General features: G+C 34.5%; 2 protein-coding genes, 1 long non-coding RNA gene and 1 pseudogene across 19 annotated transcripts; all 4 read left to right on the top strand.

The window, feature by feature from the left end:
- The first annotated feature begins 4,336 nt into the window (after window positions 1-4,336).
- LOC145107335 (scarecrow-like protein 13) lies at window positions 4,337-7,026 on the top strand. Its single transcript, XM_079044206.1, has 2 exons — window positions 4,337-4,446; window positions 5,167-7,026. Exon 2 carries the CDS (start codon window positions 5,280-5,282, stop codon window positions 6,909-6,911), a length of 1,632 nt encoding a protein of 543 aa, XP_078900332.1. The 5' UTR covers window positions 4,337-4,446; window positions 5,167-5,279; the 3' UTR covers window positions 6,912-7,026.
- A 1,021-nt stretch (window positions 7,027-8,047) lies between these two features.
- LOC145107333 (uncharacterized) lies at window positions 8,048-11,183 on the top strand. Of its 14 annotated transcripts, none has more exons than XM_079044198.1 (8): window positions 8,065-8,500; window positions 8,595-8,778; window positions 8,918-9,023; window positions 9,214-9,320; window positions 9,406-9,519; window positions 10,247-10,344; window positions 10,434-10,863; window positions 10,960-11,183. In XM_079044198.1, the coding sequence occupies exons 2-6, from the start codon at window positions 8,662-8,664 to the stop codon at window positions 10,256-10,258; spliced, it is 456 nt and encodes a 151-aa protein (XP_078900324.1). In that variant the 5' UTR covers window positions 8,065-8,500; window positions 8,595-8,661; the 3' UTR covers window positions 10,259-10,344; window positions 10,434-10,863; window positions 10,960-11,183. The 14 variants fall into 14 exon arrangements, with proteins under 14 accessions (XP_078900331.1, XP_078900324.1, XP_078900320.1 ...); XM_079044194.1 differs by having other exon boundaries at window positions 8,585-8,778; XM_079044201.1 differs by having other exon boundaries at window positions 8,065-8,778; window positions 10,633-10,662; window positions 10,757-10,863.
- Window positions 11,184-17,518: 6,335 nt separating this feature from the next.
- Window positions 17,519-20,288, top strand: LOC145107332 (uncharacterized). 4 transcript variants are annotated; one of them, XR_013707821.1, is made up of 3 exons: window positions 17,519-18,421; window positions 18,493-19,353; window positions 19,448-20,288. It is a non-coding gene; the product is annotated as an uncharacterized LOC145107332 (long non-coding RNA). The 4 variants fall into 4 exon arrangements; XR_013707822.1 differs by having other exon boundaries at window positions 17,519-19,215; window positions 19,301-19,353; XR_013707823.1 differs by having other exon boundaries at window positions 17,519-19,353; window positions 19,448-19,489; window positions 19,825-20,288.
- Window positions 20,289-26,605: 6,317 nt separating this feature from the next.
- LOC145104992 (kirola pseudogene) lies at window positions 26,606-27,069 on the top strand (annotated as a pseudogene).
- Window positions 27,070-27,273: the final 204 nt, after the last annotated feature.

Genomic DNA, 27,273 nt, shown 5'->3' with positions numbered 1-27,273 from the left:
TCTTGAGTTTAAGGTCAGCCTTCAGAAACCGTAAACTCTGTTCTTGAGTTTACGGTCCGAGCCTTCAAGAACCGTAAACTCTGTTCTTGAGTTTACGGTCCGGGCCTTCAAGAACCGTAAACTCTATTCTTGAGTTTACGACCGTAAACTCACCGAGCCTTCAGGAACCGTAAACTCCTCTTCGACCGTAAACACCTTTTAAGTGGTGCTTTTGACTGAAAACTCACTTTCATCGATTCGACCAAGTCCCGGTAACATTTCTCAACCAAATTCAAGTGTACCTCTAACACGTTATCTAACGAAATCGCTAATTTAGATACATATATGTATTTATTTGATAATAGGATTCCGTTAAGTGTCACGTACAACAACTCGAGGATCTTCATTTCAGTCAACGATTTCACAACAAGAACTGTGAGTTCATACCCCTACATTTTCCGTATTTTTAATGTTTTCAGGGGGGAATACAAGCTAAACATAAATGTTTTCAAAACTCATGCAATTCTCATACTTTAACCCTTTTGTACTGTGTTGAGCATAAGGGACGTTTTCACTAAAATTGCATAGTTTTCCAGATTCGCTATTCACTATACATGCAAACTATAATCGGTATAGTTTGGGATTTTCTAAACATAACGAGTACTGAAACTTTCACTACTAAACATATGCACTAAGACAGAAATAGTTTACAGTTACATCACCACTTGATCATGGCTTTTCATAACTGTAATTATCATTATATACGGTATACATACGGATTTTCACTACGATGGAACGCTACTACACTACATGTAAACTAGATTGTACGATACTGTGAGGCGCTACTTCACTACTGTACCCTTAGGTGTACAGGGATAAATCCTACCACTGTATAACCAGAGTCTCCTGGAGGGAGAGCGTGAGATTTGTGAATAGATCTATTCGGGACTGACAATCCCACATCTTGACTGCTAGCTACAGTTAGGCGGGCATGCCTGAGATGTACAAATGTCATTTAACTCGACGCCTGAAGAACGTTGGAAAGGTCTCTAGTCATATCAAGCATGGTTATACGACTCACATTATGTATAAATCACCTTTAGTTTACAAACCTGACACTCTTCAACGGTTTTATTTATACTAAATAGAACTAAAACACACTACGTATACTGGCCATGCCAGGGTTTTCAAGCAGAGCCACTTGCTATGGCTATGCATTCAAAATATTTATACTTCATGATTAGCTTTAGCTAGTCACATGAGGTGGTATATTCGCTTATCAATACAGTTTTCAGTAACGAACATTCATGGTTTTATACGTAAACGATAACGCTACATTTTCACTAAAGAAAATATCGGATTTTCTTGGAAGCATGCTGATATTCATGGTTTATTACAGAACTGGTAATACTACATTTTCACTAAAGAAAATATCGGATTTTCTTGAAACTTTACAACTTTTTGACTAGCTCATCAACAAGTTTGCATTACAAATTACCGCTTATGAAGTCACCAGCTTTATGCTGATATTTTCAAACTGCTTGTATTCTCAAGAAATCAGTAGACAGGTACTTGCTGGATTTTGAGGAACTGAAGCATTAAGAGTTTTTAAGTTTTTACTATAAAAAACTATTGGATGTAATTTAAACTAAGTTTCAAACTGATGTAAACATCTTTATTTAAGTATTCACTGTAATGGTTGTGTTGCTATGATTGCTGTTATTCATTGGTTGTGATGCTATACATGACGTCCTCCGCCCCGGAACGCTTCTGCCATCGGTTTCGGGGTGTGACACATGGTGACACTAAAATCACCAACACAAGGGCGGTCGTCAATCGTGATCGCCAAGCCGCACACGACTTATTGGTACATGATTACTTTGCCGATAATTGTCTTTATAATGACGATTCTTTCGAACGTCGTTTCCGTCTGAATAAGGCTATATTTTTACGTATTAGTAATACTTTAAAATCTCGTTATGATTTTTTCAAACAAAAACCCGACGCTAGAGGAAGAATGAGTTTTAGTAGTATACAAAAATATGCGGCTGCTCTTAGGTATTTGGGATATGGTATATCATTTGATGCATCTGACGAATACTTGAAAGTATCTGAGAGGACCGTAGTTGAATGTGTAGATTGGTTTTCTGCATGTGTGTATGAGGTTTTCACGAACAATATTTGCGCAAACCTACTCAACGTGATATTGAGAGATTATATTCGGCTCATGAAGAGAGGCATGGATTTCCGGGTATGCTTGGCAGTCTAGATTATACGCATGTGGCTTGGGAAAAATGTCCAAATGCATGGCGTGGTCAGTTCACTCGAGGAGATATAGGTGAACCAACTATCATCCTAGAAGTTGTTGCATCTCAAGATTTGTGGATATGTCATGCCTTTTTTGGAGTAGCGGGGTCTAACAACGACATTAATGTTCTTGGACAGTCTCCTCTTTTCAACGATATTTGGACCTACAAAACACCTGATATGACGTTCACGGTGAACGACACGCGTACAAATACGGTTACTACCTTGGTGATGGGATATACCCGGATTATTCTACATTGATGAAGGCATACTCGGTTCCTCGAAGTGAAAAGACAAAGTTGTTTACAAAAAAACAGGAATCGGCGGGAAAGGATATCGAGAGGGCATTTGGAGTCGTTAAGCAGACATGACATGTAGTGAAATATGCTACACGACTCTGGGATAAAGAAAGAATTAAACGAATGGTCCTAGCATGTATTATAATGCATAATATGATTATTGATGATGAAGGTCGAACGATTTGCACGTATGATCTGAACGACGTTGTCATTCCAATTGAGGAGTTCGTACCCGGAACGAATGAGTTTTTAGAGCAAGTTGTTAAAATTCATAACAGTGAAACGTGTTTCAATCTTCGAGAAGATGTTGCGGAATATTTGTACCAACGTAACATGAACGAAGATTAGTTTTTTTATATGTATGTTTGTTTGTTTTTTTAATTAATGTAATATTTTTTCCTAGATTAATTACGTAATGTAGTTTGAAGTTGTAATTTTATTTTTATAATTAATGAAAAACTAGTTTAAAAAAATGAATGTTTTTTAATTATAAAAAATGTAATTTTATTGTATTTTTGACTTAAAATAAAAATAAAAATAATGATGTGGAGTGGTGTGTTAGTGGTAGGTATCCCATGTTAGTGGTAGGGAAATGTGGTGCTGATGTGACACCCACCACATATATGGTATGTGGTGGGTATATAGGATGACCTAATATGTTATATATTAGTATATTTTCTTCATTTGCAAAATGTTTAGTAAGTTTTTATTCGTTTAGTTTAATATTTATTTTACATATGAAATTATATTCTGTTTAACCGGTAAACCGAACTGAATAAACCGTAACCGAATAAACCAAAATCGCTTAAACCGAACATTATTTGGTTTGGTTATGGTTAGATTTAAGATATAAAAAACCGAAAAAATCGAACCGATTTAACTAAAAACAAAAAAAAACAACCGAATAACACACCTAAATACAAGAATAAAAAAACATATACAGTACACTTAGAATATCACAATATGATCATTGTCCATCACAATGTATTTGGGATAATCATCTACTAAATAATGATTGTAACATGTGGGATGGTATTGTTCTTCTATCTGAGCCTATATATTCTAAGTATTTATATGAACAATTTAATGCAAGAATGAAAATTTGCTATTTTTACTAAGCAAATTAAAATTTTATGGATATAAAAGATCCTCAATTTATAAGTTATCACCGATTAGATCTATGTAAATCAATATCACTATGATATAAGCTCCTAGCAAACGTAGTGCACTTGGTTGCCGAATAATTTAGTTACACAAATAGTTAAAAGTTCAAATCTTAACAACCACAATATAAAAGTTTTATTTCCAATTCATACTATATTTTTTGCCATTTAGACAACAATGAATCTAACACGATACTTCTTAAATGAGATAATATACTAATAATCACATGAAGAATGCTTCTTTAGCAGAAAAAAAAAAGTAAGTAAGAACAATGATACGTATATTTGAACACGTTATAATCATTTTTTTACAAGAAAATTACATAATCCATAATAAAAACATAACATCCAAAAACCAGACATGACTCATAAATCAGGTTTCATAATATATAGAAAGTGGCAAGTCTTCTCCAATCACATTCACCTTAAAAAGAAATGTAAACCCATCCAAAGTCACTTCCACAGTTCGGAGTGACCATGACCAAATATTTTTGGTAATATTAGAAATGTGCAGGGGTATTTTCGTCAGATAAAAAGTTCTCTCTCATCGCTTACAGCATATTTATGTACTAAATTCGTCATCATCATCTAGAAATACTCCACCATTCAACATTCAACAAGAGTCGGACTCTCTCGTTTCCTCTCTCTCTCTCTCTCTGAAAAATAATCAAATCTTTGAACAATCCGAACATCTAAAGGTATGTTTTGTTGAAAAAACTTTGTACTATCAATTCAATGTTCCAATCATTTTCCCCGATTTTGTTCTTCATATTCATATATGATTTCTTTAGTCTTTGATGGATTTCTGATTGATTTAACAAGCTTCGGGGTATAATTTGTTTGACTAGTTTGATGATTCATGAATTTGGGTAGATGGGGTTGTGTTAAATCATGTTAATTCAGAATTATATGCCTTAATTTCAAATCTTGTATTGATAATTTCTTCTGTTATCATAATTAGGCTTCTTAATTCTTATATATTGGCACAAAATGATTTGTTTTGAAGAACATGAATTACTTCTTCTCTTTCATCTAATTTGATCATTAGGTTTTGTTTTCCTTCTTTGATTTAATAAAGTTAATTTGTCTTTACGTTTCTGTAAAAACGCGTTTTCCTGTGCGATTTTATCATTAGAAAACAATGTAATTTTTTTCTAGTTGTAATTATCCCCATTAAAATTAGGGTTCTTTAGGATCATGGTACTATAATTCATTTCAACAATTTTCATCCATATCAAAATTACCACAAGGGTTTTAATTTAGATAATATTTAGTCCTTTTTTATAGCAGTATTTCACTATTTCTGATACCATGATGCTTCTCGATGCCTGTATCATTACTCTTCCATAGATTCGAGATTTATTAATTATCTTTCGTCATCTGCAAGCTTCTCATTTCTCGAAACTTTTTAAATTCAGGAAAAACAGCTATCATTGAAGCCAATTTTATCGAATCAGATACCATGCACGCGATCTAATCGATACCAAAAGTTCAAATTTTGCCACTTTATTCGCCGATTTTCTTACATTAAATGCAAACATCCCAGAAACCTCGAAGCTCAGGAGCTGCCATTCACCAGTTATATCACCAATCAGACCAGATCGAACCCTTCCGTTTAACCGGTTCCCATTTCCAAATCTTGGACAACAATGGCTACCCCGGTGACACCGTCACCAGCCGCCACCAAGAAACCTCCATTGTTTCCGGCAACGCCTTCAACGACCAATTCTTCACCTTGGAATCATCTCCAGCCCTAGAAATCTACAATTCTCCATTCACCAGCGTCTCTTCAAACACCCGGAGCCCATTTTCCCCACAAGGCTCTTCCCAATCATGCGTTTCAAATCTCCACAACTCATCACCGGAAAACACATACGGGTCACCCATCAGCAATGAGCGATTTATAAGAGATGTGGCAATGGAACTACTTGGAGAATCCGATTTCGAAGATGGGTCAATCACAAGCTCATTTCAAAACGTCAATAAGAACAATAAATTGCTCCAAATGGAAATTTCAAATCTTGATTTGAAACAAACCCTCATCTTATGTGCTCAATCGATGGATGATGGTGGTGCTAAAGAAATCACCGAAACTCTCATGGAACATATTCAAACCAAAGTTTCAGTAACGGGTGACCCGATTCAACGATTAGGCGCCTACATGCTCGAAGGCCTTCGAGCCCGAAAACTCTCCTCGGGATCCGCAATTTACAAAAAACTAAAATGCTACGAACCAAGCCCAAAAGATCTCATGTCCTACATGTCAACCCTCTACGAAATCTGCCCGTATTACAAATTCGCGTACACGTCAGCAAACGTTGTCATCAAAGAAGCATTCCAATACGAAAACCACGTCCACGTCATCGACTTCTTAATCGCACAAGGCAGTCAATGGGTCCAACTCATTGAAGACCTGGCTCGGCGGCCTGGCGGGCCGCCGAGCCTACGAGTTACCGGCGTTGACGACGGTGACTCATCTTATGCGCGAGCCGGTGGGCTCGACAAGGTCGGCCAACGGCTCGCGCAGGTCGCAGAGGCGAACGGTGTTCCGTTCGAGTTCCATGCGGCCGCAATATCAGGAAGTGAGGTTAATTGGGGGAACCTTAGGGTTTACCAGGGTGAAGCCCTAGCGGTTAACTTTCCTTACATGTTGCACCATATGCCGGATGAGTCGGTTAGCACGGTTAACCACCGTGACCGGTTGATACGGTTGGTTAAAAGTTTGTCTCCAAAAGTTGTTACGCTTCTTGAACAAGAATCGAACACGAATACTTCCTCGTTTTCAAAACGGTTTGAAGAGGCTCTTGATTATTACACGGCTATGTTTGAGTCGATTGATGCGAAGCTTCCGAAGAACATTGAGTTACCACGGGGCGATAGGCGGAGGATTAGTGCGGAGGCGAATTGTGTGGCTCGTGATATGGTGAATATAGTGGCATGTGAGGATACGGACCGGGTTGAACGACACGAGCCGTTGGCTAAGTGGCGGTTTCGGTTTCAGGCGGCCGGGTTCACGGCTAGCCCGATTAGCCATGCGGTGGCTCAAGCGGTTCAAGGGGTTTTGAGTGAGTATAGTGAGGGGTATAGGCTTGGTGAGAGAGATGGTGCGCTTGTTCTTGGGTGGAAGAATCGACCGATGGTAACTTGTTCGGCTTGGAGGTGATTAGTAATGATTAGGGTTAATTTTGTGTAGGATTGAAGATGTATAATAATAATAATAACATGTATTATTACACACTGGTTTTGTATTAAAAGATATTTGAGAGTTTATTTGTGCATGTAATGTCTTATGTTTTTGTTTGTTGGTGATACTTTAACATATTGTTGTGTATTATATCTACGAGTTAGTAGTTATGATCTTGCAACATCTAATGCCTTTGAAGCTTTCCTAGTGTATTTTTAACGATTTATTCTGATATTAAAAACACTTGGTTGTTAATACTATAATAATTCTAATCTAGAGAAAAGAGACAAATTGGTAAGTTCTTTGAAGATGTTAAAGAACTTTTTGAAGCTGCCATATTTACGACGGCTCTGTATATGGTCGCAAAAAGTGGAAGCAGTGTTCCTAAAAGTCAGCGACAACAATCTTCTGTTTTTGTGTCGGTTTCATACTTTAAAAACAAAACTTTATCGAGTATAAATTTATCATTAAATAATAGTTAAAATTCAAACAAAAACCATATAAATGGTCCAAAACAACAGTAAGACCCGAATCTGGCCCAAAACATCAGCAATAATGGTCCAAAAACAGCAGCGAAATTCCACCAAAACAGCAACAAAATTTCAGCGAAAATCAACATTCAGGCTTTGATTACAAAGTACAAACCCGCAGAATGTTAATTTGATAAGTTTTTTGTTCAATGGAATTAATAGACAATTAAATCAAACTTGTAAATTACCAAATAAATGACAAATGAGTAAATGTATCGAGAAATCAAATTCTCGAGCTGTTACATTTTTTTGCAAGATCCACAATGTCATATATATGTCTATAACATGAACAAATATAAATCTAAGTATAAATAAATAATAGAGTAAATTATAAATTTGGTTTTTTAAGGTTTACTCAAATTTGGTCCAACTTTCTAAACATTCCCCAAGTTCTCCTTAGGTTTGTTTTTTGTTGCATATTTTGTCATTATTATATATATATTAAACTTATCCTAAAAGATGAATAGTGAACTGGTGAACAGTTTCACAAAAATGGCCCCTTAAGTATATTTTTTCTAAGGGGGGCATATTTTGACATTAGGTATATTCTTTGTGTATACGTGTTAGCAATCTACCGTCTCTTTATCTTCCCCCACTGTATTGCGTCTGCACGATCAGATCGATATGTTCTGGATTCTTCTCATATTTCTGCTTCATACTTTTCTCGCCATCAACCACACATAATCGAAACTCCACTAACCTTTGGTGGGATGAGCAACCTCCGACTTCTTGAGCATGTCGATGTTCCTGAAAAGCATCGATCGGCGCCGCTACCACCATCTGTCGTTCCGAGAGTTTGTAAGAAGCGATTGAGCACCGCCATCGCCACGTCTGCGTGGGTTCGTGTCAGATTAGGGCTCGATTCTGCCACCTCCAACTTCTTCAGCATGTCGATGTTCCTGAAAAGCATCGATCGGCGCCGCTACCACCATCTGTCATTCCGAGAGTTTGTAAGAAGCGATTGAGCACCGCCATCGCTACGTCTGCTTCAGTTCGTGTCAGATTAGGGCTCGATTCTGGTTTTAAGAAACATCTCAGGTGCCGCTACCCCTCTTTTCCTCTTTCAATCACTATTCGTTTTCCGTGCTTCATATACTTCTGCCTTCTCGACCTCCCAATTAGTTGTTCACAGATTTCATTGCACCCACCAATCCTCACCGTCGAAGCCCTCTAACTAACCTGCTCCGTCGGCTTCTTCTATGACCCAGTTCGAAACAGAGGAGATATCGAAGATAGGTTCCAATCAACCGCCGACAACTGCTGTACTTCACCCGTATGTTCTTCTCGGAAAGCACAAATTCACCCGTGAACTGAAGGTAACACATACAGTTCAAATTATACAATGATGTTATTAGATAACTCCGATTTCCTTGAAATTAGGGTTTAAATTCGACGAATTTGACCTTGTGTTCCCGTTATTTCTGTTGCATGTGGTGATTTTTTTACAACCGTCAGTACAGGTGGTGGCCAGTTGTGGAGTTGGGTGACATGAAATGCATCATGACCAAATCCGACCTGGTCACTGAGTTCTCCACCATCTTCGTGGAAGTTCTGCTTTGTGGTAGGTAATTTTGTGCTTTCTTTCTTCACTTTTCTTTTGTTAAAATTCATCATTGTTATTCTATTTGCTCCAAATTCCATCAGTAAGATTTCACATAATATATATGAAATTGTTTGCTTTTGTCAATCGTCGATACTTTTAATGGTTGTTCCCATAATATATATGAAATTGTTTGCTTTTGGATTACCAGGGGTAGACATGACAGGTGGCATGCCAGATATAAGCCTCATGTTGCAGAATTCTGTTGTTTCTCAGATGATGCAAAGCTTGCTTTCAAATCCCCAGTATATGGAGCAGGTACGTCAAACATGATATACACTATAGTTGAGGTATCAAAGTTTTTTATAATTTTTTTAATGGTATTGGTAATGTGAATTTGTAGATTGTGAGTCAAAACCCTCAACTTCGCAGTATGTTCGATTCTAACCCTCAATTGAGGGAGATGATGCAGAATCCAAAGGTGCTTCGTCAGTTAACTTCACCTCAAATGATGCAGGTATACATTTGTGGAGTAGTTTTGTTTTGTTGAGTCTATGAGTGATGGAATTTTGAGTTTGATGATAACTTGATTTATTTTATACAGCAAATGATGTCTTTACAGCAGCTACTACCTCATTTTACACTTTATATTTTATGTTAAATCAGATTAGATTACCTTAAACGTCTTATGAAAAGCTCTCATATATCAACATTCTATCGAAATCTCTTTTTTGGTTGGATATAGAACTGAATGTGACATACAATTTGTTTTTTATAAAAAAAATCAGCAGTTTTATATATTTACTATATTTTGTTTTTTATAAAAAAAATAGGAATTGAAAAAACCCTTTTCACCCTCTCTAGGAATGGTGATACAGGATAATATCTGGTCTCTCACATTGATAAATTTTTAATCATTCCAATTTTTAGTTTGATTTTTTTTAAATTTTATTATGTTTTTATTGCACCGCTTATGCTCATAAACTTTCACAATTTGCATTTCAGTTATATCATTTTATTGTTAAGTGGTTCCTCTAACTCCATTGTATTAACTTCCAACTTTGAAATTTATCAAGCTTTGTATGTGTATGGAATTAGTATGATGTTATAGGGTTAGAAATTAACTTAAGTACCATATGTTATCCTTATGTTTACTTCAGAAGAGGTTTCTTCCGATTTCGTTCGATTTGTAATTTTAATTATTTGGTTTGAAATTGGGTTAACAGATTACATAAATTCTTTAGGGCTATGTTTAATTAGCTCTCTCTATTGCGGTTGGACTAGCCTCTTTAGGGGCAATTTGGTCAATGTCATTCGTGTTGCTCCCAGCAAATCCATTGAGGTATAATTTTTTCTTTTTCTGTCTAATCTTCATATGGTTTAGTTGATGTTTGAATTGAAAGTGATGATTATATGCTATGGAATAATCAGAACAAAAACAAATGAGATGGACAAGGGTAGAAATGTGATTTTACTCTACCATATGATAAGTGGGTTTGTTGCAGTTCCAGTTCGTATTGAACTAACTGAAAGTGATTATATGCTATCTATGGAACTTCATCTGGCTTGGTGTTGTTTTTAGAGTATTTTTTATTTGCATATTACAACTGATATGTGATTTTTGTTCCAGGATGAAGTTGGAACAGCAACCCTGAAGACAGTTGAACTTGATGCATTTTTAATTTGATTATGAAGCTTCAATTCTTATTCCATTCTATTGATTGTTACTTTTTTTTTTTTTCCGATTTCCTCAGGTTTCAAAGTTAATATTATGATGATGGAAGTGGATACTGGAAATTCTCGGCTTTTAGAAGTTTCTACGCCTGCAAAAGAAGCAAGGAAGCATCCGGAAACAAAGGAAGTAAGTTAATACTGAAAGTCCATTGCTCTTTTCTCAAATATATTTTATAAATCAGTTATTTGATTTAGTAGCTATGATTTCTTGGAATGAGAGCAGAAGACAATGGATTGGGGATCTATTTCAATTCTCAAAGATCACAAAGAGAGAAAACGCCATAAGATCATGTCACAAGGCTTAGTTTGCATTCTAATTTCGTTTTTTGCCCAAATTTTGGTACGATGTCGACTAATTTTAATCTCAAAAATCAAAATTGATAATGTAGCTCAAGAATTCAAATGCATTTTTTGTTCCCTTACTCCACTCTTGGGGTAGCTGCTCAACGACTTATGAAGACTTGCTTTCAAATAACGACCATTTTCGTGAGCCAATACCGTTACCAGTAACAGTTGTTTTCTTACAACTCTTTCATGGAATCAAACATCACGAACATTGCAATATTTTTATTTTTTCACCCAAAATCAAATATTTTTTGTTAGATGTGTTCACTCAATATTGTAATCTTGTCTATATTTACAGAAAACAAGCATTTTAATCCCAAACTATTTCAGTGTAGTGAAATCTTCACTCTTGAGTATTTTGACTTATTGTAACACATTCAAAAGTCAACTTTGTACTGACCGAACAAAAGTTTTGTTTTTTTTTGTTTTTTTTTTTTGTTTTTTTTTTGCACATGATATTAGACTTCTTAGTTGATATATGGCTTCATGATGGTTTATATGATTAGATGATCAATTGGAATTTATCATAATGTTCAAAGAAACTATTATGAGCATTGTTCTTTTATCCTTTGATGGTTTTTTAGTATCAATTGTAAGTTAATAGCATAAAAATTGGCTTTCCAAAACTTAGGAAGAACCAAGAAGTTATAAGGTTTTGTTGTGCTCTATACTAAAAAAGTTCTATGATGCTGGCTCCTATAAAAATTGAGAATAAACATATACAATACGTTGACAGTTTTGAGAAAAAGCTAAGGTTTTGTTTTCCCCAATGTTTTTACAAATCTGATAAGTTTCTTGTGCTTTTTACTATCTTGAGGTAAAACCCACTTTGATTTACTCATGTTTTCCTCAACTTTAATCTCCGCTAACATCCTTCAGCTACCATCCTTTGGAATTTTAAGATGATTGATGTTAATCGTGTAACTTTTACAAACCCTAAGCAGTCATTTTAAAATCGTGGAAATCTTTACAAACCTTGAGCGGAGTCATTTTAAGATGATTGATGTTAATCCAGTAAATTTACCTTACATATATACATGTTACAAAAATAAAATATCCATTAAAATACAAACATTATTTCCTAATACATACTGAAAAAGAAAAAAAATAAAACCCTAATAAAAACCAAACCCTGCGGAGCGGGGTACCCAGCTAGTTGTGATTAACACCATAAAAAATAACAATAGGTTACTTTTTTACCATGTTTTGTTTTTATTTTTAGTCTTGTTTGTTGTTATTATTATTATTATATATATATATTAAATCCAAAGGAGCTTAGGAATAGTATCTTTTTAGGCTTTAGGTTTTTGCCACAAAAGTTTATTGAATTTGACACTTTTAGTCCCTAAAGTCAAAATTTTTACATTTTTGTCTTTTAATTAAGTTTTTGTGCCTTAAGGTTTTTGCCACAAATCTTTAATGACTTTGACACTTTTATTCCTTCCAGTCAAAGGTTTTACATTTTGGTGTTTTTGCCACAAATCTTTAATGAATTTGACATTTTTCGTCCTTGTAGTCAAAACTTTTACATTTTGACATAAAAAACACATAAAACTTTCTTTAAAATTTTGCCACCATATTTTCCCAACTTTGACAACTTTAACATTATTGTCACAACATTTTTGGATTTTATCCACCAATGTCCCTACTTTTCGTTGTACACTTTTGACATCTAATTTTAGGGGTTGTCGACTTTCTCCCCTATTTATGGTGATTTACAATTTCAGCACATATTTTTTAAAGTTGGCCGATTTTTTCCATATTACCCCAAAAACGGCGTAGCCGCAGGTTCTTTACTAGTTATTATTATTATTATTATTATCATCATCATCATCATCATCTGAGTTCCCGGCCACCAACACTTTGGTCATGTAAATATGGAAATCTCTTTGAAGAGACGATCCATCTTAGTGTTTTTACGGTTTCATTTATTTGTGTTACTGAGATATCTGATTTGAACATAGAAAAAAATCAAACTCTTTTATCTTTATCTTTACTTAAAAAACACTTCATTTATTTATGTGTTCGGTAATATGTTGCCGTTAACGGCTAGGAGATCCTAATACACACACATCTTACAAGGCTAAAACATTGGTTCAAGGTAAAAAGAAGAAAATTGTAAAGAAATAATTTATTGTTATGAATTATTATTTAGAGAATGACTATTGGATTCTCCATATTCCCCCATTACTCTCCATAATTAGTGAACATTATAACAAACATTATTATGAGTTTTATGAGTGTAGTTATGCACCACTATAATGAGCATTCATATCATACATCACCTTTCATCTTCTTTGTCTAGTATAAATAGTGAATATTATGTATTGTAAAGTTTGATGATTTCATCACAAGTATTGGAATAAAAGTTCTCTCTACTCTCATGTCTTTCTTTACTTTATAATTTATCTTGTTATTTGATCATATTTTATAACACGTTATCAGCACGACTCTACCATAGAGCTCTAACTCTTTATCGCTCTTATTATTTTCATTTTCAGGTATGTATTTTTTATAAGTTTACATGTACAATGCTTACAAATTATTTTATGAAATTTATTAACTAACAATTCCTGAACATACAAGTCTTTATTTTGATTAGTATTTTCACTATGAAAAACTATGTTATGCTAGAGAAAATTTTCTCTACTTTCCATGCCACCAACATGCTCCTGCAGCAGCAATATCGTGAGGAAGATTTAAAAAGAATATATTATGAATTAATCTCATTTCTTCTTGTGGCTGAATAAAACTATGAACTATGGATGAAAAATCACCAATCAATCCCGACCGGTTCTAGTGCATTCCCTGAAGTGAATGCAATATCATATAATCATAATAGTCATGGGTATAATCGAGGTCGTGGAGGTTATTATCATAAAAAATAACAAGATTACAAGCAACCACCAGAAGTTGGAAAATAGCAAAAATCCACATCCTAATGATAAAACTGGTCAAGGAAAAAAGAAAGTTGAAAATGTTTGTCACCGATGTGGAATGACCGTTCATTGGTCTTGTACATGCCGCTTACCAAAGCATTTTGTTGATCTTTATCAAACTTATCTAAAATCTTAAGAAAAATATCGAAACAAATTTTATTCAAAGTGAAATTCGTGAAGATCAACCTGAAATGACACATTTGGATGTTGCCGATATTCTTGTCTACCAAGAAGGGACAAGTGGTGATATGGATGGTGATTGAAGAATAATGTGTAGTTTTGTTTCATGGCATTTATTATGTTTTTATGTCATATTTGTTTCATGAGAAATGATTTCGTCATATTTGTTTTATTTATTTATTGAAAAGAAATATGGATATTCGCAAAAGAAATAAGAAAGATATATTTCTTGCGGACAATGCAATAACACATAGCATTTTTAATAATGAAAAATATTCTGCTTACTTATCAATTAGAGAAGCAAATGTTAATATAATAACAGGTAATGCAAAAATGATTGAAGGCTCTGTAAGAGCGAATATAATATTACAATAAGGGACAATAACTACACATGTGACCATCTAGTTGACGCGTCAATTAAAACCATAAAATATCTAAATGGTCCACATGGTGTTGGATGAATTAGTCCATATATATCCTCTTGAATTCTTTCTAAGAAACTAGGACTTTCATACCCAACTTTATTCAATGATGGACTGGAAATTAATTTTCCTTGAGAGCATGCAACACAAGACAATTCATTATCTTGAAAAATCTTCTGGTTTTGTCAAGGAATGACCACTTGAAGTTTCATTTATTCTACATACCATAATTGATTCGGGATGGCCCAACCGGTCATGCCAAACTATGAAGGTATTATCATACCTTTTTTATTTTCAATAGCATGAATCATTGTAATATTTGTATAGTACAATCCGGAGGGCAATACAGGTAATTTTTTCAAAAAAAACTTTTCTTATCCGATATCATTTTTGTAATGTTGAGATAATTTTTATTACCATCATTAGTTGTTTCAATAGGATATCCGTTAGACCGAATATCCTTAAAACTTAATAAATTTCTTGGTGATTTTAATGAAAATAATGAGATCTCAATAAATTATGTCATGACAGGAATAAGATGGAACCGAAATAAGATAGACGTCGACAATAATTTTTCATATCATGTTCCGCGCGAGATTATAAAGAAAATGAGGATCTTGAATCTAAATCTATTGAGAAATGTATGAATAGAAAATATTGGCCAAAATGGAAAGATAAAATAAATAAAGAGCTTAATTCTCTTACTCAACGAAAAGTTTTTGGACCTGTAGTCCGTACACAAAACAGAGTAAGAACAGTGGGACACGAATGAGTATTTGTGTGCAAAAGAAACGAGAAAAAAATGAAGTTTTGAGATATAAAGTAATACTTGTTGCACAAGGTTTTACCCAAAGGCCCGAAATTGATTATGAAGAAACGTATTCTCCGGTAGTTGATGCAATTACATTCAGTTATTTTATAAGTTTAACAACATATGCAAAACTGGAGATGTGTCTAATGGATGTATTTACCGACTATTTATATGTTTCACTTGAAAATGATATTTATATGAAAATCCTAGAAGGGTTTAAGGTGCCAGAAGCACAAACTTCTAATTCTCGTGAAGTATATTTGGTAAAATTAAACAAATTTTTGTATAGATTGAAACAATCTGGCCCTATGTGCTTCAATTGTTTTAGTACATTTCTGTTGAAAGAGTGCTATAAAAATGATCGATTAAACCCATGTGCATTCATAAAAAGATCCAGATAAGAATTTATCATAATTGATGTTATTGTAGGTGATTTGAACAAAATTGAAACTCCTAGAGAATTGGAAAAGGTCACTTCTTGTTTGAAAGAAATTTTTTGAAATGAATGATCTTGGTAAGATGAAATTCTATTTGGGTCTTCAAATTAAGCACACAAAAATGGAGTTTTTGTACATTAATATCTAGAAAAGGTGCTAAAAAGGTTTTATATGAATAACTCACATCCATGAGTAACCCGAAGGTGGTAAGACACTTAGATGCCAAAAGGACCAATTTCAGCATCATAAAAAAACATGAAAATCTTCTTGTTCCCGAAGAACTATATCTTAGTGCTATTGGTGCACTAATATATCTTACTATTAATACAAGACCTGATAAATCTTTTGTCGTAAACTTATTAGCAATATATAGTTCTTGTCCAACAAGAAGATACTGGAATAGAGTCAAACACATTCATTGATATCTTCGAGGTACAATGGATATGAATTTATACTAATCAAATTCATAAAATGCGAAGTTAATTAGTTATGCAGATGCTGGATATTTATCTGATCCACACAAAGCTCGATCCAAAACAGGTTATTTACTCACTTGTGGGGTAACGCAATTTCTTGTCATTTTATTAAACAAACTTTAGTTGCTGCTTATTCTAACCATGCAGAGATTATAACAATTTATAAGGAAAGTCATGAATGTATTTGGTTAAGAAATTTAACTCAACACATTTGCAAGAATTATGGTCTAACTTCTAACAGGGATGTTCCAACCATACTATATGAAGATAATACAACTTGTATAGCTCCATTCAAGGAAGGACTTATCAAAGGAGACAAAACCAAGAATATATCACCAAAGTTTTTTTTTCACTAATGATCTTCAAAAAGAGTGTGACATCAACATCTAGAAAATTCAATCCAGTAACAACTTTCCTAATTGGTTTACTAAAGCACTTCCTACATCGAATTTTGAAAAGATGGTACGAAACATTGCTATGCGGTGCTTCAAGAAAATCAAGTGATGTGCTAATCAGGGGGAGTTGGAAACATATTGTACTCTTTTCCTTAGCTATGTTTTTCCCACTGGGTTTTCTTAGCAAGGTTTTTAACGAGACAATTGTTTCCAATATCTATTATTAATCATGTACTCTTTTTTCCTTAATAAAAGGTTTTTCCCATGAGGTTTTACCGATTAAGGTTTTAACGAGGCATGATACAATCGTCATTCAAGGGGGAGTGTTATGAATTATTATTTAGTGAATGACTATTGGATTCTCCATATTCCCCCATTACTCTCCATAATTAGTGAACATTATAAAAAACATTATTATGAGTTTTATGCGTGTAGTTATGCACCACTATAATGAGCATTCATATCATACATCACCTTTCATCTTCTTTGTCTAGTATAAATAGTGAATATTATGTATTGTAAAGTTTGATGATTTCATCACAAGTATTGGAATAAAAGTTCTCTTTACTCTCATGTCTTTCTTTACTTTATAATTTATCTTATTATTTGATCATATTTTATAACATTTATAATCATATTAATTTTGAATTCCTTTATCAACAGTTCTTCTTTTCTATTGGACCAAATTTTTCTTTTTATTTTCTTTACTCATTCGCTGTACCTTTCTGGTGGTATACGTGTTATTCCTTGTACCTTTTTGGTGGTATACGTGTTATTCAATGCTCCCACCCCCCATTCTTCCAATTAGACACCGACAATAGACGATCGCTCATCACCGCCTCTCCGTTTATTGATTTCATCTCCAACCTTCTCTCTCATTTCAAATCCACCCCACTCTCCCTTTTATCCTTCTCTCTGATTTCTCATACATCTCCAGCGACACTGGTTGCTACAGCCTCCGCCATCGACAACCACCTCCACCGTCCCTTGAATTGGCACCATCGCCTTATTTGGCAATTAGAATCGGTGGTGTCGTACTGGTCGGTGCTATAGATTGCGTCTCCTTTTTGCTTCTTCTCTATCACCGCCACCTCCTGTAATATCGATTGGGGATTCTTTTGGTTCAATTGGATTGATTTCTATTTAACCTCTCATCCGCCGCTTCTTCTCAATCCACAAAACTTTCAACCGCTTGGAATGTCGGCAATCCAGTTTCCTCCTTCCACCGCTCCCTACGCTTCTCCTCTTTTTCTTTTGAAAGAAATCGACACAAAGCGGCCACAAATCAAACTCATGGGAGTTTGGAGTTCTCGATTCCACTATGATACCACCGGAGAGTGCAGTCGATCGATCGCTCAGTTCGCTTCTTCGATTCCGCCATAGCCGACGCCGCCGACTCCGCCGACTACGACTCCGCCTCCACCACAGAACACTCCGACGAGTCTGCCTCCACCACTGCAGAAGTCGGCGAGCCCTAATTTCGTGCAACTCTACTTCGACTACGGTGTCATCCACAACCGACGAGTCCTACTTCGTGTTGGGTACATTCAATGCTGGTAATTCCTAGGATAGGGCTTTCTAACGATGCAACACCTCGACCAGGTTTTCTTCTGGATTTGGATTTTCCGATTTTGGTATTACCTCAATTGTTAGTGTCAGGATCCGACTGCTAGAGTTTGAGTAAGTATTATGATTAATGACTTTTACTTTGTACTCATGAACTGAACTAAATCAAAAGCTATGTTTTTTAGAAATGGTTTTCATTCCCGTCTCCTTTTGTAATATTGAATCGATGGAAAACAAGTCGCAGGGCAAATAACTTCTCGCCACCACCATCAGATATTGGACATAGAAGGCAGCAAAAGGTAGTCAATTTTTCCCTCATTAAACCTTTCCAAAACGGATTCATCTGTAGTCTTTCAAAGAGGAGACTATTTGGGTTTTCCTAAGGTGTGGATTTGTTCTGTGATCATGGATGGTTGGAGAGATGAAGGTGTTAATCACAATTAACAGGTCACAAGAAGAAGGTCAATTGAATTTGCTGCTGGAAATGTCCGTTTCTGCATTGGGTTCCTACACTTTACTTTTAGATGAATGAGAAATATAAAGAACACCATTCAATTTACTGTTGAAGTCTGCAATTTCTTTATTTCATGATTTAGACAATATGAGTTACCTCACATGTTTTTTAATATAAAGCAATTGATGTGATTTCAATGGTGGATGTGATATGGTTTTGATTCAGGGGCAAAATTTAACCAACTAAATGAACCAAAAAACAAGGCAGGGGCAAAATTGTCCGGCGGATTTGAAGGTAAGCTTGGATCTTTTGACCTTCATAGAGCTTCTTTACCAGACCTTGTATAGAAGCCAAACTATATTGAACTAAGCTTTTATGTTTTAATGACAAATAAAAAATGGTGTTGCATGTGTTTCTGAATTTTTTGGTTATAGCAGAACAATTTCAAATTAAGGTATTAAACATGATTTATTTTATTTATATTTGGTACAACAGTTATATAAGTGATATGATAGAAAGTTTATTGTGATGTAATGCAGACAGTGCCACTGTTTCGAATATGATGAACAATCAGATGTAGCAGAACATGAAGGTAAAAAATTGTGCCACAAGTTTTATGTTTTTTATTACCTGGATAATTTTTGTTTGATGCTTTTGTGGTTTGTGTTGGTCATTATAAATTGCAGGTACCTCAACGTTTCAGTAAGAATATAATTTTATCCAAAATGGTATCCTTTTTACACTTTTGCATGTACTGTCCTTCAAAGATCTCTCTGGTTATAACATTTTCCTACTATATATTGCTAAATTTATTCTTCTGCTTTCATTGCATTCAAAATTGTTTGTTCTCCCTTTAATTGATTTACAATAGACTACGCTTTATTTGACCTAAGTTGTTTACTTATAGTGTGATGGCTTAGAATTGAGATGTGGTTTAGGTGATGTTTGTGTATATGTGTCTAATTATCATCAAATTTTCATGTGTTTCTTTTGATTGAATGTTCAAATAATTAACTTATATTATATAAAAAAAAACTTTGCGAATTATGGTTTTTTGATACAGGTATTGAAAAGATAGCCATTGAAGTATGGAGATTGCAATGTAATTTGCCCTAATTTTATGGGCTGTAAAGCAATTCTTAGTTAAATAAAGGGTTAAAGGGAACATATATGAGGTTACGAGCCTTCATTCTCAAATGCTAGGTCTATGACACCACCTCCAGTCAATCAGGAAATAGAGGAGGATATAATTCATACACTTAATGACATTGCTAAAAGAGCAGGACAAAGATGATACTTCACTAGAACAAATTGTCCATGGATGGTTTCTAACATTGTCCACAGAGTGGTTCAGCTTTACCTTTGTAAGTACTACCATCTTCTTTGGGGACCAGTGGCAGTTGAAGAAGAACAAAAACAGAACCTGGAGTGTTAAAACAGTGAATACACATTATTACCTTGGAATGTATAGCGATCTTAATTCGGATTTGGGTTTTCAATTTGTTAATGGAATTTGATAATTAGCTCTGCGAAAGCATCCAACATTCATCTAATCCCCGCAACGCGGGGAACCTTCCCTAGTTTATGATTAAAAAATGGTGAAAACTATTAATGTATATATTACTATATTCCACTTTCCTTTGTAATTAGTAATAGTTATTTATTGTAATAAAATGACTTAAAAAGATAATAAACTTTTGATTTTGTTCACGTTTAAATTTTTTTATTTTTGTATAACATATATCATCTGTTTTGTTGAAATTGTTCACATATTTATCCTTGTGACAGTGTGTTGTAGGTACAAGGATAATACGTGAACAAGTTTTTTTTTGGAAAGGGAACTTCCCTAACGAGGGTTTCCGGGCCAGCTTTCGCGCACCGATTAATCCCCGCTGCAAACATGAGACTTTGCCCCATGCCCTGGAGTCACTACAGGCGAACCTCCATGACCACAAGGGCTGAGTGGTAACAGGATTTGAACATGGGTCAATAGGTTATCCACCATATCTTCCACATGTCTTACCAAGTCACCACAACCAAAGTGGTTAATACGTGAACAAGTTAAATGATATATGATGTACGAAAAAATAGACTACTTGTAAACAAAATCAAGAGTTCATTACATTCCCGAGTCATTATATATATATATATATATATATATATATATATATATATATATATATATATATATATATATATATATATATATAGACACACACACACACAAAGCATCATACTCGATCCTTATGGTTTGCAAGTAAATTGTTATGGGTCTAAAAAAAATTCCAAATTGCATGGAAGTTTCAAAACAATCATTTTTTGTGGTTTTGGTCCCTAATAACCTGAAAAGATAGTTTTACCCTTTTAATTTAGATTATGTTAAAGAATTAAAATAAAGTCCTTTTTGGGTTGCCTTTATAACCAGGAAATAGCTAGGATTGACATTAAGGATGTGTTTTGCGTGCCACAACTAGTTGATAAGCTAGCTTATTTTTCGAGTTTTTTTAAATTGTCATGTTTTGGCAAGCCAAAAAGTAGCTAACAAGCTAGCTTTTTAAAAAGACTTTGAGTAGCTTTTTAGGAGTTTTTTAAAAATTTCCCAAATATACACTTATTTAATTACAAAAAACGTATTCTTCTAAATGTCCTTTTATGTCATTTTATATCTTTCAGCTAGCTTATCAACTAGTTTTTACCAAACGTTATTTTCTGTCAGATAGCTTATAAGCTAGCAGCTAGCTTTTCCGTTATCTGCTAGCTTTTTAGCTAGTCTGTGAAACATAGCCTAAGAGAGAGATAAAATGATTCGTTAATATATTATGTGATCAATATATTAATTAGAAATAGTTAATAATAGTTAATAATTGTAAGTCCCAAAACTATGGATCTTATGCAATATCAATCTTAATTGCTTAAAGAATGCGAAATGTTAATTAAGCAATGATTCAAGAACACACAAATTCACTTCAAATGCACACGATTTTATTAAGAAAAACCGAAAAATTGGCTGGTACACAAGAACTTAATACAACTGAGAACAATCTGATCAACAACTAAAAACCTATACGGTAATATATATATATATATATATATATATATATATATATATATATATATATATATATATATATATATAAACCTAATACAAAGACTATTCCAGCTAACCGAGAACATGTAAAAGCCCATTAACAAAATAATATTTTAAGCCCAAGAACAAATAACAATATAAACCCAGCATAAACCACAAAAATATGACCCAACAATCTCCCCTTGGTTTATTGCTGGCTAGCTTTATGGTTTCTCCACAAGGTGAACGCCAGAACCAGCTAAAGCTCCCGCCCACAACTTCTGATCAATAATCTTTGCAATCATGCCGATAAATTCTTTCGCAACAGCCTCAAACATTTCATTTTTCACCAGAAGTTGTTTCCTGGAAAAATTATGAATGTCACGCTCACCAAGTCTCAGCAAATCCCTAGGATCAACAAGACGGAACCGATCCTTTTCGGTCTTGATCACCATGGTTGCTGTTTCCTCATCATATACCCAAAATTGAAGATTATTTAAAGAACCATCAGGTATAGACTGAGAGAGAAGAATCTTTTTCGATTTCTTTGTAGGTGGCCACATAACGTTTAGCATGGTTTTGTTGGTGCGCGGATCGATGACACCCTTAACCTTTCTAACGAATGAGGACGCTGTCGACACGCCTGCAAAGTTATGCCTCGATTTGTCTTCTAGAAAATTTTTAAACACCCAGGCATTTGGATCATTTCTAGGATTGTGAAATAGAGCATAGACGAGCTCTGCAAGATCAACTTTTGTCCAAGACAAAAAATCAACCTTCTTCTCATAGTATTTAATGTTTCCGCTCCTCCGTTTTACAACCCACATATTCTTGTCAGCTTCAAATCCCCACATGCGAATACCTGAACGATCTCAATATCTATCAGCAAATTTTCTTTTCCCAACTTCTTTAATAAACATCTGAGGTTGATCACCAGTTGCATTCTGATCAGAATTCTTCATCAGAAGCATTTTATTTTTCCTCAACACACTTACATTCTTTTGTTTCTCCCTTCTCTCTTCTGCTGTAGCAGGTCCAGAAGATAAATATTAATCAATGTTGGAATCTGGGGCAGATCTAATCACCACCCTCTCAGAAGTCTCAGGTGCTTTTCCACTCTCAGAACTAGATGACTTGAACTCATCACCAAACTTTCCAATCAGTTTGTCTTTGAGATCAAAGTAGAAAGCTGTTACTCCACCAAGATTAGCTTGGAGTTCTGAGATCTGTTTATTCTTTTGAGAATTTTCTTGTTCTAGCTTCGAAACTCTCACATCCAATTTCCCGATTAGCAGATCATTTTCAATAGATTCCCGCTTCAAAATCAGTATCTCTTGTCTAAGCTCATAGATAGTGTGTTGTGAGTCCTCATCACCTCCTAGTCCAGAACTAATACATATATCCTTTCCTCTCGAATGAGGAATAGAGTCTTGAAAAGCAAAAATATTGGCCACCTTAATGGATGCATCATCATGCTCTGGAGGTGGTGGAGCAGAAGAACTTCCTGAAGCAAAGGTTTCCTCATTTGCTACGAAATTAAAGTCATCGTCAAAATTGGGGCTCTGAGCGTCTTGACGAACCTGTGCTGATTCATCAATTTGACCTTAAACATCTTCTTGGACTGGGGCTAGTTCAATGATTGGGCTTTGAACATCTGCTAGAACCTGGGCTGGTTCAACTATGGGAACTGATTGTTGTACTGGTTCAGTGATAAGCACTCCTGGCCTTGGATCTCTCCGTCTTCGCTTCTTTGGCACCAAGGAGGCATTTGGTTCATCTTTTTCACTCTCAGATGGAGATTCAACAGAAACATATACTGCTTGGGGATGCTTCCTTGCAGTAGACTATAGTTCTTTGATAAGTGCATCCATCTGTTCATGGTGTTGGAATATTCGGTTGCCTGAAAATATTGATTTCAGTCTTAGTCTCAGTTGGAGTAATCACAGCTTCATTGACTGGCTCCTTCGGTGGAACAGACAAACAAAAACTCATATCACTAATATCATCGGAGTCATCATCATCATCATCATCATCATCATCATCATCATCAATAGTGACTTCAACCGAAAGACTGATATTAGACCTTGATGGTGTCATATGTTCTTCTGCCACTATAGCAATTGGAGTATTAGTAGCTTGAACACCTGCTGTCTCTGAAAACTTTCCAAATTTAACCAATTCGTTCAATCCTTGAAAAGTGAATTTGGCTGATTTTCTTGATTGCTTCATGAGCCCAAAGGTGTATGGACCCAAAGCTTTTATATCTAAAGTGTCATATGACCTCTCAATTTGGGGATATTTTTCATTGAAGATCATTTGAATGAACCTGGGATACATAAAAAACAAGTCCTTCTTCTTCCTTTGAAGATTGCTTTTCATTTCTTCAAAAACAAACTTCGAAAAATTATAATCCCAGTCCATTTCAAGAGCCACAATAGCAGAGGTTGCAGTCTGACTAATTTCATCAACTCCTCCTTTCCTTCCAGAAATGCAGATCACAAAGCAATGTGCCAGAAACCTCCAGAAAGGTGGCAGCAGTTTCTTGATGGTGGGAGGATAAGTTCCTTCATAACACATCCTTTCAAGGGCTCCCTTTACTTGATTAACAGTATACTAAATTGGAAACACAGATACATCACCAAACTCAATCACCTCTCGGATAATTTGTTCGGAAACAATTACTTGAGTTCCCTTCACCATTGATTCAACAGAACCAACTCCATTTGCTCCATGCTTGTTGATTGAAGCATTCTTCCAGAACTCAGTAATTTGGTCCTTGTAAATGACTGGATTAGAACACAAAGCTTGGGAAATCCTGCAATTGTTTAAACCCGCGATCATGGACTTGAATTCATTATGCGCGACTGGTGGATCCAAAAGATATCCTGCGATGTTGTGAGTATCAACAAATTTCAACTGTTCCGCCATTTATCTACACCAGACAAAATAAGTGAGAACAATAAATTTATAACTAAAATAAAAATAAAAATTGTAAATTTAAAGTTTGCTCAATTATTGTTGATTTCGGTCAAAGTCACTACTCTATGCGTTTTCGGTCAGGTCACAGTTTTCATCGTTTTCGGTCAAACCACATTTGACCAAACGATTTCGGTCAACAATGTTGTTTTCGGTTAGCTCAATTAGTTTTCGGGTGGATTAATTCGATTTCAGTCAAATGAAACGTTTTCGGTCAAAGCAAAAAGATTTTTTTTGTCGGATCCGGATCAAACCGAAAACCTGAGAAAACCCAACGGTTCATATCACCGGAAACCACCGTCAACACGCCAGAAAACTCCATTAGTCACCTGCAAACACTTCAAAAACGTAATAAAATGGAAGCACAATGTTCGTACTATGCATACCTAGAGTAGATTTCAAGAAATTAAGTGAGATTCGAAGATGAAGGAAATTTTTCTCGATGAACAACAAGAAATATCGCCTAGGGTTTTGAGAGAAGACGGAAAAGATTTTGATGAATTTAGTGGGGGTTTGAAAAATGAAGCCGAAAACACAAAAAAAAAACCTTTTATACCTAAAATTTTGGGTTCTCGGCCTTTTGGCCCACCAAATTCAATGTCAATGGACTTAATTTTTTATTCGTTTCATAAATTAAAACAAAGACAAAATACGATAGAATAAATTTTAAAAGATACACTCAAAATAAAAATTAAAAAAAATATATTTTTGGATTTTTGATTTTTTTTTAAAAATAAATAAAACAGAAATAAACATATTTTTGGATTTTTAAATTTTATGATTTTTTTTGTTTGTTTGTTTTATTTTAATTCTCCCCCTAAATTTATGCCTAGAAGAAAAAATATGAAGAAATTTAACAAAAACAAAAATAATAACTAAATCTAAAACATTTTTGGGATCAAAGTTGTCAAACAATTCAATATCGTTTATCAGTAACACCTGCAAGTTTAGCTCTGGTCAATCACCAATATTGTGGTCCACTTAAACACAAATGATATTGACAAATTGTACAGATAATAAATGACAAGACATTGTGATTATATTCCTAAATAGACCATTTTGCTGACGATGACCAATGATATTGTTGTCCACTTAAATTCAGCAGCGAGATCTACAGACAACCTTTAATCATGAACCAATTCAATTTTAAGCTCACTAGAACGTGTTCCCCAGTTCACGACATATCCTAGCAATCAAAGAATTCCAAAGAGCTCTTTACTTTAGGTGAGTGCTCAATTATTTGAGAGAGAAGATAAATGATTATATATATATATATATATATATATATATATATATATATATATATATATATATATATATAACTGAGTTATTGTAAGAACATAAGAACTTATCAACTCCAAAATATAGATCGTTACCGGTTGTTATTAAACATAATGTTAAATTATAAATAAATTGGACGTAGTTGCGTATAGATGTATAAATAGACGTAAGAGACCATATTTTATTTACGAAAATATAGATTGTAACTGGTTGTTATTAAACATAATATAATTATGATGTTTTCAAACATATTCTATTTTCAAAGTGGCAATTTTTACATTATCTATTTTAGCTGGAGTTAAAAAAATAATAATAAATAAATAAAGGTAAATAACCAAGCTAAACACTCGATATAAAGCCGCTAGGAGCTCAAACATTTATCATCGTTCACCTCTTTTCTTCTTTCACTTATCAAGAGAGATGGTTCTAAGTGGTAAGCTGGTTAAACAGGTTTCAATCAGACTAGACGGGGATCTGTTTTATGAAATATATAAAATATAAACAACACAGTATATCTGAAATGAGTCCCGGTAGCATAAAAGATGTTGATTTGCATGATGGTGAATGGGGTGTCGTTGGATCAGTCATCATTTGGAACTTTATCCATGGTAAGCTCATTGATATGCATTACTTTTTTTTTTGTTTAACAAAATAACATCTTCTTCATTCTAAGTGAACTATTTACAATATATTTCAAATCAAATGTTAGATGGTAAGGAAAAAGTGGTTAAAGAAGTGATTCAAGCGATCGATGATGATAGAAGATCGTTGTCTTTCAAGGTGATTGGGGGTGATTTAATGGAGGCTTACAAGGCCTTCTTGGTAACAATACACGTGGACATCATGGGAGAAGGGAACTTGGTAACTTGGACTTTCGACTATGAGAAAGTCAAAGAAAATATTGAAGACCCACGCACTTTGATGGATTTATGCCTTAGTGTCACCAAAGATATTGAGAACAGTCACATCGTTAACTCAAATTAAATCTCATATAAGTATATATATACAATTTCTGAGAGTAAACATCGTTGGATCTTTTATGTTTGTTTCACTGGATATATGCTTTATTTCTTGTGTGTCACCTACTCAACTACAAATGATCTTTGTATTCTAGTGCACAATTATATCAATAAAACGAATTTGTAATATAATTCTTGGAAAGTCGAATTGTAACCGGGAATTCCTTCT

This window comes from Lactuca virosa, chromosome 4, assembly GCF_052849685.1.
Source record: "Lactuca virosa cultivar CGN04683 chromosome 4, Lactuca_virosa_CGN04683_v6, whole genome shotgun sequence".
Taxonomy (NCBI): Eukaryota; Viridiplantae; Streptophyta; class Magnoliopsida; order Asterales; family Asteraceae; genus Lactuca; species Lactuca virosa.
The sequence above is the reverse complement of the archived record's forward strand: the minus strand, read 5'-3'. Positions and strand labels throughout refer to the sequence as shown.